General features: G+C 36.9%; 1 protein-coding gene across 5 annotated transcripts in view; it reads right to left on the bottom strand.

The window, feature by feature from the left end:
* Window positions 1-18644, bottom strand: part of GALNT7 (polypeptide N-acetylgalactosaminyltransferase 7) — a 155008-nt gene that overhangs the window by 88974 nt on the left and 47390 nt on the right. The window contains exons 1-4 of one of the 5 annotated variants that reach the window (XM_063603994.1): window positions 10657-10972; window positions 10416-10525; window positions 4816-4854; window positions 2137-2398 (exon numbers count right to left, since the gene is read on the bottom strand). The exons of 3 other annotated variants lie outside the window; for them this stretch is intronic. In XM_063603994.1, coding sequence (XP_063460064.1) covers window positions 2137-2214 — 78 coding nt within the window. In that variant the 5' untranslated portion in view covers window positions 2215-2398; window positions 4816-4854; window positions 10416-10525; window positions 10657-10972. Of the gene's footprint in view, window positions 1-2136; window positions 2399-4815; window positions 5696-10415; window positions 10526-10656; window positions 10973-18644 lie in introns of those variants that run through there. One more of the 5 variants, XM_063603993.1, reaches the window with a different exon arrangement.

The raw sequence follows: 18644 nt of genomic DNA, 5'->3' as shown, positions 1-18644 counted from the left end.
CAGAGAGAAGGAGGTGCCAGTTTTTTTTTGTTTTCTTTTGTTTTGTTTTATAACCAGTGCTTTTGGTAACTAACAGAATGAGAACTCACTTATTACAGTGAAGATGGCACTGAAACAATACATGAGGGATCTGCCTCCATGACCCAATCACTTCCCATTAGGCCTCACCTCCAAAATTGGGACTCAAATTACAACATGAGGTTTGAGGGGACAGACATTCAAATTATAGTAATTACGAAGTAAAATGAGCAAATGTTTTCTTTTGCTATCCAATCATGATGGATTGAATATGTGTGATAAAGGAGAGGGAGGTATGAAGAATGATTTTAAGATTTGTAACTTATACAACTGGATACTATTCACTGAGAGAGGAAACACTGAAATAGACCAGAATTGAAGATGATGAGTTCCCTTTTAGATATGCTGAATTTCAAGTGCTTCTGAAACATTCAAGAGGAGACAGAAACATAGAATTTATAGCTCAGTGAAGAGGTCTGGACTGGAGAATATAATTTGGCACAAATCTTTATGCAGATAATAATTGACTCAAGAGCCAATAAGACGAATGATGGAGAGATTATAAAGTGAGAAAAGGAGAGGACCTTGGATCCCGCCTTGAGGAATTCACCCCTTACATGATGGATGGAAGAGGGTGAGACTATAGAAGAGACAGATGACTAGCCCAATATGTGGAAAGAAAACCAAAAACCAAAACAGTGTGTTCAAGACACAGGGCACGGTGAACTATGTCGAGAAGCCAAGCAAGATGAGGATTGCATTTGGTAACGTGAAGTTGAAGCTGACTGATAACTTCAGTGACAGCTGTTTTGGCAGGGTAATGGTGTCAAGAGCCCAACTGGAGTGAGTGGAAGTGTGGAGTTGGGAGATGTGGAAACGATACAAACAAGAATAGACAACATTTTTTGAAAAATTTTATTTGCCTGTTGAGGGATGAATAGAGATGAAGAGGCAGCTGGAAGAAATATGAAGTGGAATGAGAAAATTTAGTTTGTTTTTAATAGGAAAAGCTTGAAGATTTTTAAAAGCAAAGGCAAGGGGGAGACATTAAAAAGCATGTGAGAGAAGGGGTAATCAAGTGTAGAAAGTTCTTGAGAATGAAGAAGGGATGGGAGCCAGAGCGTCATGGGGACTGGCCTGGCTGGGAGGCGGACAACCCCTCTGATGTAATAGGAAAGATGGAATTGGTGCAGATACTGGCATTGTTCTCTTCTTTGGGATCCAAATCCTCAACCACTGCAGTCTGAATTAATCCAACAGCGTCTCCCATTTAACCTATTCTATATATTGCATTTAGACTTAGCTCTGTTAAACACTGCAGATATATGAAAAAATACTCAACATCACTAATTATCAGGGAAATCCAAATCAAAACCGCAATGAGGTATCATCTCATCTGAGTCAGAAAGGTTCTTATGAAAAAGACAAAAAATAACAATGCTGGCAAACATGCAGAGTAAGGGAGCTCTTATACACTATTGGTGAGAATGTAAGTTACAACAGCTGTTATGGAAAACAGTATGGAGGTTTCTCAAAAACCTAAAAATAGAACTACCATACAACCCACCCATCCCACTACTGGGTATTTATCCAAAGGAAAGGAAATTAATATATCACAGGATACCTGCACTGTCATGTTGACTGAAGCACTATTCACAATAGCCAAGATACGGAATCAACCTAAGTGTCCATCAGTGGATGAATGGATAAAGAAAATGTGGTATGTATACACACAATGGAGTACTATTCAGCCACAGAAAGAAATCCTGTCATTTGCAGCAACATGGATGGAAGTGAAGGTCATCATGCTATGTGAAATAAGCCAGGCACAGAAAGACAAATACCACATGTTCTCACTCATACGCGAGAGCTAAAAAAGTGGATCTCACCGAGGTAGAGTAGAATGATGGCTAACAGTGGCTGGGAAGGGGAAAGGGGTAAAGAGAGATTGGTTAATGGGTACAAACATACACTTAGATAGAAGGAATAAGTTCTAGTGTTCAGTACCACAGTAGGGTGACCATAGGGAACAACAATTTATTCTACATTTCAAAATAGCTAGAAGAAAAGATCTGAGGCATTCCCAACACAAAGAAAAGGAATGTTACAAGCTCACACCTGTAATCCCAGCACTCTGGGAGGCTGAGGCAGGAGGATCTCTTGAGGGTAGGAGTTTGAGACATGCCTCGGCAGCATAGAGAGACCCGCATCTTTACAAAAATTTTTTTTAAATCAGCAGGGCATGGTGGTGTGTGTCTGTAGTCCCAGTTACTTGGAAGGCTGAGGTGGGAGGATTGCTTGAGGCCAGGAGTTCGAGGCTGCAGTGAACTATGATCGTGCCACTGCCCTCCAGCCCGGGCAACAGAGCAAGACGCTGTCTCTAAAAAAAAAAAAAGTTCAAGGTAACAGATATCCTAATTACCCTGATTTGATCATTACACACTGTATGCATGTATCAAAATATACCATGCCCTCCATAAATATGTACAATTCATATTTATCAATCAAAAATTTATAAAAACCACTGCTTTCTAGTATATGTCAGGGATTTTTTTTTTAAGAGACTGAAAGTCTCCCTAACCAGGCTCAAACTCTTTGCCTGGCTTCAGTGTTACCCACTATGTACTCACTCAAGGTGTCCCTGTACTCATTAGTCAGTCACGTCCCTTCAGGAGATGATTTTAAAAAATTATTTTCAGTCCTGCCTCTAGGGTTTGCTCACTTACCAGCCTTAGCCTACAGCACTGCCCTGCTTTCCTCCTCTCTTCCTTCTAAGTTCAGTTCCAATTCCATTTATAAAGACTCAGCCCCCACCATCTGCTCTAGTTCCAGTGATATTTTTCCTCTTATGAATTTCTACTCAATATTTTTATAATTCTCTAACTGTCCTATATGTTAGTTTTTCTTCCCCAACCAGACTAAAAAGCTCTAATTGAGGAGCGTCTTAGTCTTTTGCTCCTTTTGCACAGGAAGAGCTTCTGTTATGTGTCTTCCTTTCTCCTAAATTCTGTGCCATTTCTAGTTTCCTTATTTCTACTCCCATATACAAAAATAATAACAGTTATTCAACAGGAAACATGTTTCCTGGCCTCCATATATTTAAAGGAGGGCCTGCCTTATGTTTTTTAGATGGATTTTTGGGGCAACAGCAGTGCAATTTTTGATTTTAAAAAATAAAACTACTAGACACCATTAAGTATGTTACATACTCCAATCCTCGCAACTATCCAGTGAGACAGGACCTGTAATTTTACTCTCACATTTTATAGTTCAGGAAGCCAAAGATTAGACAGGAGATCATACAACATTAAGTCACACAATCAGTAAGCCACTGATGTAGGTTTAAACCCTGGCCTGTGACTCCTGATCCTGTGCTGGTGGCCACAGTGCTAAACAACTTCAAGAAGACTGCTTGATAATGACTTCTACTTTGTAGAAACCCAGAAATTTACAAAAACAATTAACTTGAGGGGCCTTTAAAACATGCGATTAATATATACTTTAATGTCTCTTTATTCTGCTTTTTAAAATCATGTTATAAGGCTATCTTTGGCAACCAGTTACACCAAAGAAGCCAATTCTGACACTGCACAGTGAGATCTGCCTGTCAAAGGTGTTTTGTTCCTTCAATGTGTTAGGTCATGATTTCCCCTGACAGCTTGTGAAATAAAGGGAAAAACATTTTTAAAAATTTGATACAAAGAATTAAATCAGTCTGTCCCATAAGTAAGGACTAAAGTGCTTTTCATCCTATGTTAAGCAGACTGTTCCAACTGAGGTACTACTGTGAATTTTTAGATGTTCAAACTATCGCTCATGAATACTCTTGCCTTTTTGTGAGCAAAAGTAGTGCTGTGGCTATGGAGGAAAACTAAATTATTCACAATTGAGCCCATTCCTATAGCTTTGCTGATATTCTACTCTAACCAAAAATTTATCAAATGCCTGGTTCCATAAAGACAGCAGAAGATAATTACACTATCACAGAATAATTTACTATATTTCCCAGGACATGCTAACTATATTATATATAAGACCAGAGTTCCATTTTTCTCCCCTCCCATAATGTAAGAGGTATCAATGAGAGAAAGGGAGAAAACCCCTCACAGAGTACTTATCCAGAAATACAACCAACAGTCTGTTTTCTAGGACACATGAAAATGTTCACTATGAAACCCAAGTGAGGATTAGGAGTGACATATCAAAACACTACTTTCATACAGAATAATATGGAATGTTTTCCTAATTTAATTTCTGATTTATGTAGTAAACAGATTATACTCATATTAAAACATTAAAAATATGATAGTTAACTTTAACTTTCCATTACTTTCTATTTCCATTTCTTCATCTTGCTACCTACCACCTTTTAGATGAAAGAAGCAATATTCTAATTTTACCATAACCATGTTCACAATACCAAACCATTAAAATAATCATTTTATTTCAAAAACTTTTTGCCACTTTGAGAGAAGGAAACATAGCAGTAGTTGAGCAACAGGAAGCAACTCTACCCATTAACTGAAAGAAGCTAATAACATATGCTTAAATTTAGCTGGTCTGACACATTCCAACCAACCTCAGTTGATCAACATAAGCTGCTGAAGTGGTACAACTGAAATTTGCTATCTGTTTGCAACAAAAGGTGAAGCTCTGGCAAATAATATGCAATAATTTATTGGAAGACTACACTGGCAAGTCTCACTGAATATCTCAGTTTTATTTTGCCATACTCTTCTGATGACCCTAAGTCATACAGGTTTTTTGTTTTCTATTAAAAAGGTTCCCTTCTTTTACCTGGTATAATGAAGCTAAGCAGCACATTTATCCTGGTATCTACAAATAAATGAAAAAGGAAGCATGTTGTTACTATAGCACACACTTAAGACAGCCTGCCAATGTGTCAGTCAAAGCATTGTCAAAGTTGGAACAGAACCTCCAAAGGCTTACCAAGAAAAATGGAGGAGATAAAAATGAAAAAAAAAAGTAGTAAATCAATTTATCAGAGAAAGTATTTCATTGAATACTGACTTCCATCATGAAGACGACTACAAAGACTACGATAATATGATGAGGAGAAGGTAGAAGAACCCATACAATGAAACAAGCATGATTCTGCCTGCATCATACGTATCTCTTTTAATTCCTGCAACAACTCTTTGAGCTAGATACCACTATTACCCCATTTCACAGTTAAGAAATCAGAGGCACAGAGTTTAAGTAACTTGATAAAAGCCGTGCTCCAAGGAGGCAGTAAAGGTAGGATTCAAATCCAAGGTCTCTGGCTACAGATTCCATGTTCTTAACTATTATACTCTCTCTAGGTAGAGGGAGGCATCCATGCTTTTCATATCCTTAACTAGAATTTCTAGGGAACTTCTAGCTAAATAAATTGATAGTTATCTTTGTAGACTATTTAAATGCTAAAACAAATATATTCCTTAGAATCACTGTTAATTTCAATACATTTATTTCAATAAAAATTTCCTTTATTTTCAAACCAATAAAATACTACTAACTAGAATTCATAATAAAGCAGCTCAGGAAAGGCTACTGTAATAGAAGTAAAAACTTACTATGACGCCCACTAGGGTAGGTGAATATTAAGATGTAATAAATTGTAATATGCTGGAAATGATATACTCATCTCATGTGACTTGATTGCTACAGATAAAAAAGAAATACTTTATTTTCAGCTAGTCACTTTGGCACATAGGACCATTAAACTGAGCTACCGTGCTTGCTATTGTGATTTTGCAAAAACACAAAATGGTCTTCAAAAATCTGTTGTCTGCCACTGACAATATGAAGTAAATAAAATAAGGTTTTCAAATTGACACCAAAGAGGAGTTGGCCACCCCTTCCACTGCCTAAGGCATGTTAGTATTCCTGAAAGGCATCCTCAATTTTGGTCACATGCAGATCTCACTAAGATCATTATTTTCAACAAATTTCTTGCACATCGACTTCAGGGTATGCTTACTGGTAGGCTTCCTGGAAGTTAAAAGGCAGTGATGACCTCAAGAAGCATAAAATCTGTTTTTCATAAACATACCAGTGGCTCTTAACCTTTTTAGGGTCACAAAGATCTTAGACTCTCCTAGGCGGGGAAAAAAAGTAAAAACAATTTAATGTTGGTAGAGTTTTTTTTGTAAAGCCATCTGGCTGTGAGCATCAAAATCTTTAAAAGCATTCATTCCTCCTGACTACAAAATTTCAGACCTGTGAATATATTCTAGGGACACAATTCTAATTACAGAAGAGACATTATGCAGAAATGCTCACTGCAGCCTGTATACTAGCCAATCTACTAGAAACAAACAAAATGCCCTTAATGAGAACAGTTAGAAAAATTATGCTAACTGAACTTAACACAACTGAATAGTATATAATTATAAAACGTTCAAAAAATAATTTTTGTAGAAAATCTTTATATATAATATTAGTTTGAAGAAGTAGAATATACACATTGAATATACATACTGTTTATACCACATCACCTCAAATATGCAAAAATAATAATGGGGCATAGAAATGACTAGAAGAAGAGAGAGTAAAAGCAGTTTTCTCTGGTGATGAGCTTTTGGGTGTTAATTTTTCTCATCTCTTGGTTTTCCTTATTCCCTACATTGAGCACTGCTTGTACAAATTTTCAAAAAATTGTTAAGCTTCCTGTTAAATTTGTTTTTAAAACTATTTATTCAGAAAAAAATTGACCTGCTAGGAAACATTTTATATAACTTGAATATTTTTTCCATAAGGAAGCTCTTTATCATAGTAAGCTATAAAATTTGTTGGCTGCCAAAGGGGTCATTTTACATAATTTAAGGAACAAACAGAAAACACATGACTAGCACAGCTGAAAAGAGGCTCATAGAAACAATATTTATGGCCACAAAATGACTAGGCTGAAAGTTCACACACGGCATAGCTAGCAATATTTTTCACTTGAGAACACAATCAAACTTGGGGTAGCATTTAAAAAACAGAAACAAAAACCCTAGCTTAAGCGATTTTTTTTTAAAAGGTGCAAAAAACACAGAATGCAGTGAAATCAATTATTAATCACTCAATTATCCATCACTTAAAAGCAATGAGAATCATGCTGCATGACCTCCGCCAACATGAGACATTCATGAGATAGAAGTTCAAGTCCTACACAGCACTCTATGTGAAGAGGCACACATCCTTATAAAAAAGAAGGAGGCCAGGAGTGTTGGCTCAGGCCTGTAATCCCAACACTTTGGGAGGCCGAAGTGGGTGGATCATGAGGTCAGGAGATCGAGACCATCTTGGCTAACACGGTGAAACCCCGTCTCTACTAAAAATAAAAAAAATTAGCCAGGTGTGGTCGTGGGTGCCTGTAGTCCCAGCTACTGGGGAGACTGAGGCAGGAGAATGGCGTGAACCCGGGAGGCGGAGCTTGCAGTGAGCCAAGATCGAGTCACTGCACTCCAGCCTGGGCGACAGAGCGAGACACTGTCTCAAAACAAAAACAAAAACAAACAAACAAAAAAGAAGGAAACAAATGCTCTACCTTACACTTTGCTCTTTAGTGATCTCTCCTACTTACCTGCTCCCAGGTTCAATCTTCCTCAAGATACTTCTTTAAATGGAGTTACATTTTAAAATTTTTTAATTAAATTAAAAATTAAGGTTAAATTAACAGTTTTTCTCTCCAAAGTGGTAGATATACATGGTAAATTGGAAGCAAGGAATTAAAAGGAATGGTTGGACTAATTTTTAGGTTATTTTTCCTTATTAGATTGGCTTTTAACCACATATTAAAGCATATTTGACAAATGCATAATTTTAAGGCATTTCATTTCTAGTTTAGAAAAATTATTAACCAAAGAAAATTATGTTGCTGGGTACTGAGTTTCAATATACTCAGAAATGATTTATTGTTTAAAAACTATAGAACAAACATATTTAAAGTGTTTCGAGGTCTTCCAATAAAAATGAAGACCAGAAATACTCCCAAAGGAAGAAGAGAACAAATAGTGCATTCGTAACATAGCCTCACCTCATTTAAATGGAAAAATCAGGCATTTCTTATGCTGAGAGCACATAATCCCATATACAAGGGACCAGGTACACCAGAGGCAGGAGGAGGTGGACGTGTTTCTCTACACCAGGGAGTGATAGCACACACAGCCCTTCTGCCTCCAAGTTCACACAGAAGACAGACAGTTGGGACAGTCAGCCAGCAAGCTGAGAGTGAGTAATTTTCTCCACCAGAAAATCACGGGATGAAGGATGTATGCTGAGTGTCAAAGAGGACGCTTTAACAAAGAAGGGGTTGAAATTGAGGAGATCCTAAGCATGGATTAATATGAAGACTTTCTCTTGCATTGACCTCTTTGAGAACCTTCTCAAGAATGGCTGTAAAGACAAGCAGAGTAAAATGCTGAGGACTGGAGATGCTAAACGCCTGATGTTTAAAAAAAACAGCAAGTTACTGCATAAAAATATTTTGGTTTATCCGATGTAATATAAGGCACGGAGTTAAAAGCTGGTACAACTGGGTTAAAAAAGACTTTGAGTTTATGGTGAATGACATAAGAGCAAATGCTCTAAATATATATATTCTTCAATGGGAAAAATAAGAAAAGAATAGCCAATAGGGAAAAAGTCTTTATCAAGAAAATTTGTTTTGAAGAAATTAGAGCAAATTTACTGGAGATGTGGTGGACACTGTGATCAGTGATCAGTTCTACCCCAGAAGCCCTTTCAGGATTAAAAAACGTATTCCCCTGGCTGCAGAGAGTGCCAGCAGAAGAGGGTCCCCATCCAAGATCAAGCCTCCTTCCAGGGGCAGTCTGCGCACAGTGATGGGTCAATGCAGAGGTAAAAAGGCCAGTCCTCTTGCTCCAAATTGGAAGGACTTTGAACAACTACCCTAGCTCCAGAGCTCTCTGTGGGGTTGGTTCAGGACTTGGTAGAGAACCACTTCATAGCTCAGCTTCACTGAGTGGTTGTGGTTGCATCTCCTCCCTTCCAAAGGTATTGATCCCCAGAGATCAATTCTGTTAGATCTGTCAGGTATCTCTAACAACATAAGGCATCCAAATCTCAATCTCAGAGTGCGCTTCCTGGGTAACCCAACCTGTGGCAAAGATAAAACTTGTGTTTTCCTTAGAAAGTAGCTCATTAAGCAGAGTACATATATTTAAGTCAGTTTCCTCATTTACAAAATTGGAATATTAATATGTGAGCACAATAAGGTTCCTGCAAGGATTAAATGAGGCACTACATAAAATACTTTGAGTGCCTGGCAACGCTAAATATGCAATAAATGCTAGGCCATTATTAAATAAGTCCTGTTTTTTAAAACAGGATTACTGTTTAAAATCCTCTGAAGAACTGTAAGGAAGATATTGAGGATAATGATAGCCTATGAAAAGTTACTGTTCATGCCAGTAGCTTCTAAGCTCCCTATACCATTTTCCTGCAAATTCTTGATTTTTCTTTTTACTTCCCAGTCAACCCTTTTCCCATTTCCTTAAACATTTCTCCCTGTGCCCAGTAATTCTGTAATTACATTATAACAAAATTATAAAACTGTCTAAGAAGGAAAAAAGAGGGGAGGGAGGATTGAGAGATATGACCCAAAGTAAAACAGATTTCACATATTCCAGCAGTCCTGAGGCTGACTAGGGCAGGAGATCATGGATTTATTATTTTAAAAATACAAACCTACAATCTGACAAAATTCTCTCTCTAGGATTCTAATTCAGAAGATCTTGGGGAAGTGGGCACAGATATAATTATAATTATAATTATTATTATTTTTTTTTTTGAGACGGAGTCTCGCTCTGTCGTCCAGGCTGGAGTGCAGTGATACAATTTCGGCTCACTGCAAGCTCCGCCTCCCGGGTTCACACCATTCTCCTGCCTCAGCCTCCCGAGTAGCTGGGACTACAGGCGCGCGCCACCACGCCTGGCTAATTTTTTTTTTAATTTTTAGTAGAGACGCGGTTTCACCGTGTTAGCCAGGATGGTCTGGATCTCCTGACCTCGTGATTCGCCCGCCTTGGCCTCCCAAAGTGCTGGGATTACAGGCGTGAGCCACCGCGCCCGGCCAATATTTGTATTTTTAAAAACTCCCCAGGGACAGAAAGAATTGCAAAGAAATCTTAAACTTCGTTCAGAATTTTATTGTAATTCAAAACTATATATGTATATATGAATCAAATAAATATATTGCACGTTTTAAGTGTGATATACAAATATAATTTTTAAAATTAATGTTAAATTTAAATTACAAATACTAACATGAACTCATGATTAAGAGAAATACACATATTTCCTTGCACTGTCCACTGAAAAGGTCTAGAAGCAAAGATACAAGTACAATAGGTATGCCTAACACTTAGAGCTTGATTTATACATACCATCCTTCACTAAAAAGAACTGAGGTTCCTTGAAGAAATGGTTGATTTGGGGTCTGAGGCAGGAAATTGGAAGGTGAGCAAATTTAGTTGTGTCAGAAAGAAAAGTAGCCCTGAAAAAATAATGGGAAAAATTCGATATGGTGAGATCTACTCGAAACGTGGTAAAGGGGAAGGATTACAAATTACCCTAACTTTTTAGAAGAAACTGTAGTCGACCCACAGTTGATAAAGAAATGCTCACCTTTACAGAAGAAGGCCAGCTAATCAATGTAGATGTAACAACAGAGTCTGATGGAACAATAGATTCTGGTAGGGACAAAAGGATGGTTTCCTTTAGGTGAAATGTTAGCAACAGGATATTCACATAGTACCAAACTACCATCCAGGCACGTTTGTTATTTACAAAAAAAAAGAGATCTGCTACTTACCACCATGAACAAATGATTAAATACAATTACCAGCGATGAAACAACCTGACGTCATTTGCCACCTGATGTAATGCAATATGAAGTACACACATCAATGAAGAAGTATTTTTATCAATAATGTTTTACCTAAACTCAAATCAAGCCAAGACTTATACAGATAGGTCTATGTATATACACACAGAGGGAGAGAAAGGCAGAGAGAGAAACCAAATTTGTTAAAATATTAACAACTATTGAATTTAGGAGGTACTTGTATGAATGTTCATTGTACTAGTCTTTCAGCTTTTTGTATATGGGAAGAAAATTTTAGTTATAAAAAGCTTGAGAAAAATAACATTAAAAATGTTCTTTAGGTGATTTTAGTGATCATTCAGCTTGACAAATTTTGGACTGCGGGGGGTGGGGGTCTCATTTATGGAAAAGAGTTAAGTTTATTCCAAGAGTGAAGGAATTCCTAAAGAAAATATGCATAACAAAATGCATTGTGCAGTTCTTTTTCATTTAGTAACATTATTATTACTGAATAGTTATGCTACCATTACAGAGTTTTTATATAAGAGCTATTATGATTTGCTTCTCTTAGATCAAAGTGAAATACAGGTATAACTCAGGTTATATCTTGCTATATAAAAATCTTGCTAATTAAAAAAACTCTATCACTTAATTTATTCACCATATGTATTGAATCATTAATATAGGTTAGAAAAAGGCAGGATATGGTGTGAAAAAGGGAGGGGAAGTTTATTGCATTTAAAAGGCAATGAATGGAGTCCTATGCAGAATAGACTGTGTGATCTGACTTTTTGATGACTACAGTGTGTATCAATGGTTATAATTCTTGCACTCACTTATCAGGCAGCTTTTGAAGGGCTCATCTTTTGTTAAAAAGATTGCTGGTCCTTAGGTAGCTCCACCTAAGTACAAGTGTTTCCTAGAATTAATGTAGAGAAGTGCTGAGGCTAGGATGAAATTTTTTTTTAGGATTCTTATTGTGAAAAAAAATTATCCTATTATTGGCAAAAATGATCCATTGGCAGAAACTAGCAGTCTAACCTCTAAACTTAGCAGTCTAACCTTAGTAGTCATTTTATTTAAAACATCTAACCTTAGTAGTCATTTTATTTAAAACATCTAACCTTAGTAGTCATTTTATTTAAAACATCGTTGCAGGTCAATAGTAGAAAGAATTGAGCTCAGCTGTAAAGTGGGAGTCACAAATCCCATTGTACAGCCAATGCCTTCCATTAATTAGCTATATAATCGCAGGTAAATAGCAATTAACTCACTGATAAAATGGGGATAATAATAAGTGTCCAATATCAGTCATAGAACTGTCAAGAAGATCAAATGAGACCATGTGTAGGAGAACACTTTATACAAAAGTTCCATCTAAATGTAATCGATTAAGGAAGGGCAGGCATAAAGTTTCTAAAGAAATGTTTAGAATGGCTAAATCTTCATTGTTTCAAACGCATAATTTTTAAAGAATAGCTGATTTTGGAGTTCGAGACCAGCCTGGCCAACATGGCAAAACCCTGCCTCTACTAAAAATACAACAATTAGTCGGACATGATGGTGGACACCTGTAATCCTAGCTACTCAGGAGACTGAGGCAGGAGAATCCTAGAACCCAAGAGGTAGAGGTTGCAGTGAGCCGACATCACGCCATTGCCCTCCAGCCTGGGGGTCAGAGCGAGACTCCATCTCAAAAAATAATAATAATAAAATTAAATTAAAAATTGCATTTTAAAACAAACCAATACCAAGCATAAATATGTGGTATAGATTATTAAAGTAATGTTGAGATCATCACTGTGCAACAAATGCCCCCACTCACACAAAGGTTTACTGAGGGTCTGCCAAGCACGTGCTGATACCATGGCCTAGCATGACTCAGTGAACTGTTATGGTTCCTAGTTCTATCATGAGGCAGGGGCAGAGAGTCACACCAGCACTGAGAAACTACAGCATCCAATAGCTTAATTTTATGCCTTCTGAATCGAATTCGGGCTTGTATTTTGTATGCTTTTAAAATGTTCACTTTGTTACTAAGGTTTCTGAGTCATGCTAAAATAGTGTATCTCTCACAAGAACAATCTCTGAACAGTAGTAATTAAAGAATGGGGAAAGTTGAATAAATCTGAATTATATATCCCATTGAAGTAACTATAACTAATTTAAATCTTTGTTTATGTAATAAAGTCTAGATGTGACAGCAAAACTTAACCAAAATTTGAGTCAGAGCCGAATGTTAAAACTGGAGATATCTGCCTTTTAACTTTCTCAAAGAAAGTTAAAATAGTTCATTAACTATTTGATAGATAATACTATTGAAATATTAAAGTTCTCTATAAATCAAATGCTAAGTTAATTAAGGAATGTTCTAAGTCTGAATCTGGAAACTACAATTTTAGAATGTAGTTTTATTCTATCGGTTGTTCCATAATTTCACTTAGTCTCAAAAAGACCTCTAATTTTATTTCATTTATTAGTCTCTCACCAAAGAATTACATCTCTGACCTAATATGATTAATAGCTCTACTCTATTTGAAAAATTCAGCTCAGCATTGATTGCTTCTCCATTTTATTCACGTTGACTTTTATTCCTAGGCTAGAGAATAACTCCGTAAGGGAAGAAACTCTTCCTGTCTTTCTTCTGCTGTAACTCCAGCATCTAGTAGATCTCCTGAAATAATAGAAGACATTTATGCAGCCAAGAAACACATGAAAAAATGCTCACCATCACTGGCCATCAGAGAAATGCAAATCAAAACCACAATGAGATATCATCTCACACCAGTTAGAATGGCGATCATTAAAAAGTCAGGAAACAACAGGTGCTGGAGAGGATGTGGAGAAACAGGAACACTTTTACACTGTTGGTGGGACTGTAAACTAGTTCAACCATTGTGGAAGTCAGTGTGGCGATTCCTCAGGGATCTAGAACTAGAAATACCATTTGACCCAGCCATCCCATTACTGGGTATATACCCAAAGGACTATAAATCATGCTGCTATAAAGACACATGCACACGTATGTTTATTGCGGCACTATTCACAATAGCAAAGACTTGGAACCAACCCAAATGTCCAACAATGATAGACTGGATTAAGAAAATGTAGCACATATACACCATGGAATACTATGCAGCCATAAAAAATGATGAGTTCATGTCCTTTGTAGGGACATGGATGAAGTTGGAAATCATCATTCTCAGTAAACCATCGCAAGAACAAGAAACCAAACACCGCATATTCTCACTCATAGGTGGGAACTGAACAATGAGAACACGTGGACACAGGAAGGGGAACATCACACTCTGGGGACTGTTGTGGGGTGGGGGGAGGGGGGAGGGATAGCACTGGGAGATATACCTAATGCTAGATGACGAGTTAATGGGTGCAGCGCACCAGCATGTCACATGTATACATATGTAACTAACCTGCACATTGTGCACATGTACCCTAAAACTTAAAGTATAATAATAATTAAAAAAAAAAAGAAATAAAACCAAAAAAGAGCTCGCATAGCCAATGCAAGACTAAGCAAAAGAACAAATCTGGAGGTATTACATTTCCCAACTTCAAACTATACCATGAGATCACAGTCACCAAAACAGCAATGGTACTGGTATAAAAATAGGCATATAGAACAACAGAACAGAATGCAAAACCCAGAAATAAAGCCAAATACTTACAGTCAACTGATCTTCAACAAAGCAAACAAAAACATAAAGTGGGGAAAGGACACTGTATTCAACAAATGGTGCTAAATGGCAAATCACATGTAGAAGAATGAAGCTGGTTCCTCATCTCTCACCTTATACAAAAATCAACTCAAGATAGATCAAAGAATTAAATCTAAGATCCAAAACCACAAAAATTCTAGAAGATAACCCTGGGAAAACTTTCTAGACAATAGCTTTGTTAGGCAAAGACTTCATGACTAAGGACCCAAAAGCAAATGCAACAAAAACAAAGATAAATACACAGGACTTAATTGAACTAAAAAGCTTCTGCACAGCAAAAGAAATAATTAGCAGAGTAAACAGACAACCCACAGAGTGGGAGAAAATCTTCACAATCTATACATCCAACAAAGGACTAATATCCAGAATCTACAAGGAACTCACACAAATCAGCAAGAAAAAAACAAACAATCCCATTAAAAAGTAGGCTAAGGAAACGAACAGACAATTCTCAAAAGATACACAAATGGCCAAAAAAAATGAAAAAATGCTCAATATCACTAATTATGAGGGAAATGCAAATCAAAACCACAATGTGATACCACCTTATTCCTACAAGAATTACCGTAATCAAAATAATCAAACAATAATAGATATGGGCATGGATGTGGTGAAAAGGGAACACTTTTACTCTGTTGGTGGGAATGTAAACTAGTACAACCACTGTGGAAAACAGTGTGGAGATTCCTTAAAGAACTAAAAGTAGAACTACCACTTGATCCAGCAATCCCACACCTGGGTATGTACCCAGAGGAAAAGAAGTCATTATAGAAAAAGATACCTGCACACATATTTATAGCAGCACAATTCGCAATTGCAAAAACATGGAACCAGCCCAAATGCCCATCAATCAACGAGTGGATAAAGAAAACGTGGTATGTATGTGTATGTATACACACACACACACACACACACACACCATGGAACACTACTCAGCCATAAAAAGGAATGAAATAATGGCATTTGCAGCAACCTGGATGCAACTGGAGGGTAAGTAAGTGAAGTAACTCAGGAATGGAAAGCCAAACATCATATGCTCTCACTCATAAGTGAGAGCTAAGCTAAGAGGACACAAAGGCATAAGAATGATATAATGGACTTTGGGGACTTGGGAAAGACTGGGAGGGAGGAGAGGGATAAAAGACTACACATTGGCTACAGTGACATTGCTCAGATGATGGGTGCACCAAAATCTTGGAAATCACCACTAAAGAACTTATTCATGTAAACAAACACCACTTGTACCCAAAAACCTGTTGAAAAAAAAATTTTTTTAAGAAAAAAGAAAACAACTAAAATGACCAAGAATTTAGTAGTTGGTGGCTACTTGAGGGGAGAGACCATGACTCATTTATCTTTGCATACCAGGCATCTAGCACAGTATGAGAGGAAACCCAGAACCAGCAGGGGGTCAATAAATGCTGGTTGAATAAAATAAACAAGTGATGAATGAATGGAAGCACTGGGCAACTGACAAAATTTAAAAGAATACATGTGCTTATCACTAAGATATTTTGATATTTACCACAAACTCTAAGCAGAAATTCTATTTTACTATTATTTGTACTGGACACTATCAATCCTTCTACAGTCAACACAATGTGAAAAGCAATGCTTAACTTAAAGAAACAGGAAATCTAAGTGGCTGGGAAACTTGCCTGAGTTGCTCTTTTTAGGTACCTGTGCATAATTTCCTTCAAACAACAGTCAATAAAACACCCACCCCCACACACCCTTCTCAGTGGCCCTGCTTGGATGCTGTTTCCAAAGCAAAGGAAACAAAATATTGAGGGAGAATTTTAGGTAAGGGCAATACTATCTTGTTCTCCATAATTTAAAAAATCCTCTCAAATTTACTATAAGAGCTTTTTAGCTTTTCAGAAAATCGTCTCACGTTTTTTCAATTAGATTAGTAGCTAAAGTAAAACCATTTACCCAACTCCTAAATTCCAGCAATCTTTTCTAAGCCTTAGGGAACTGAGTAAGATTCATTTTTCTTTTTATATCAGAAGCCTTATTTGGTTCATAAATGAAATGACTTCTAATCTACAGAAAATGTCTATGCTAAGATTAGAGGATAAACCAGAATCACTAATCTATCTTTATTATCATTTATGCTGAAGAAACTCTCCCAAGCCCAATGAATAGCATAAGGTATTGAAATTTAATCTGTCTCTCTACCCTGTCTCCAGAAGCCAAGACAAAATTTAACAAAGTGATTCAGGCAGAGAAATTACAGTTATTATGAAGTTTAATCAGAGAACTCTCTGGAGCGGGATGTCTTTATGACTGTATTTTATAAACAATTGTCAGTACCCTTAGCATTTTTTTATCTTTTGGCTTTATAGGGAGTATCTTACAATAGGCACAATCTTCTATAAGCAAGGTTGCAATGCAAGTTTATCAACCCACTCCTTAATGACTCACAGAGTGAAAGCAGGCTGCAAAATATCTGTTTCTCACCAAGTCTGCACAGAAGTTTGATGTGTATTAAATTTCATCTTCACTGTGCGTCTTAAAGCGCATATGGCTAAATGTGGGTATGAAGGTTTAAGAAAAATTATGAATGGCAAAAAACATAAACCATCCCCTACTACTTAGGCAAAGAAATGTAGAAGATTCTAAGAGGTGAATCTTAAAAACAATAGAAATATTAAGTCCAATTTAAATAAGAAAGCTATGGAAGGTAATTTTGGTTTTCTTTCGTAGAAAATTGTTTTAAAATGCACAAACTAAAACATGCTTTTCACTTCAACCTTATGTTCTAGTAGATGTCAAAATCTATTAAATATTATTAGGGTAAATTAATGGACTATTACCATATGAAGTGAAAATAACCTAAGTAGGATGCATAATATTGTATTTTGAAATGTTCTTCCAATGGTAGTAATAGTTTATTACTATCAAGCTATCCTCACTGACAACCTTGTCCCCACCATGAACAAGCGACACACCCTTCTGTAAGAAGGGTAATAACTCAGGATTTGATCTGTGACTGTGCAGCTAACAAAACTAATCTATATGAGGATCATGCCTATACATGTATATGCATTTTTTAACTTAATGGCACCATTCTCTGGTTAACTGGGCAAAGTGACCATGTATTCTTTTTAATGTACTTACAGTAGATGAGTGACTGATCTGATAATGTGGTCAAAAAACAAGAACCAGATTTTCCACAGATTAAATTTTCTTAAGTATATAAAAATATATAATAAGGGCCAGGCATGGTGGCTCACACCTGTAATCCCAGCACTTTGGGAGGCCAAGGCAGGCGGATCACCCGACGTCAGGAGTTCAAGATCAGCCTGGCCAACATGGTGAAACCTCGTCTCTACTAAAAATACAAAAATTAGCCAGGCGTGGTGGCAGGTACCTGTAGTCCCAGCTACTCGGGAGGCTGAGACAGGAGAATCACTTGAAGCTGGGAGGCAGAGGTTGCAGTGAGCCGAGATTGCGCCATTGCACTCCAGCCTGGGGGACAAGAGTGAGACTCCGTCTCCAAAAAAAAAAAAAAAATATATATATATATGTATATATATATATATATAAAAGAATAGTACACAAGAAACCAAATTACTGAAACTACAAGACAGTAGCCCCAGCCCAGCCCAGGAACCCTCACACCTGGGCAACACAACCACCACTCAGTTGCCAAATAGAGAGCCAAATACTGAATGTTTACTAAAGAATACATCCTAGTAGGTTCTTTCATATATAATTATCTCACAAAATCCTCCTGACAACCATAGTTTTTATAAAAGAAAACACTGAGACTTGGAAAGGTGAAATGATTTATCTAAGTCAATACAACTGGTACTAACAACTGACAAAGTCAGGATTCGAACACAGACGTCCTTGATGTCAAAAGCCCAGTAACACATTACGCCCTCCACTACTGTACTTATCTATTTTAAGCATTTAGATTGTTGTATATTTCATGTAGATTCAACTGATTTGGCTGATTATTTGGATGGTTTAAGTTTACCTTTGCACTTTTAATGAAGAAAGTGTTTGCTAAAGTAAATCAGTAGTTGAAACAATATTAAAAG

Source organism: Pan paniscus, chromosome 3 (genome assembly GCF_029289425.2).
Source record: "Pan paniscus chromosome 3, NHGRI_mPanPan1-v2.0_pri, whole genome shotgun sequence".
Taxonomy (NCBI): Eukaryota; Metazoa; Chordata; class Mammalia; order Primates; family Hominidae; genus Pan; species Pan paniscus.
The sequence above is the reverse complement of the archived record's forward strand: the minus strand, read 5'-3'. Positions and strand labels throughout refer to the sequence as shown.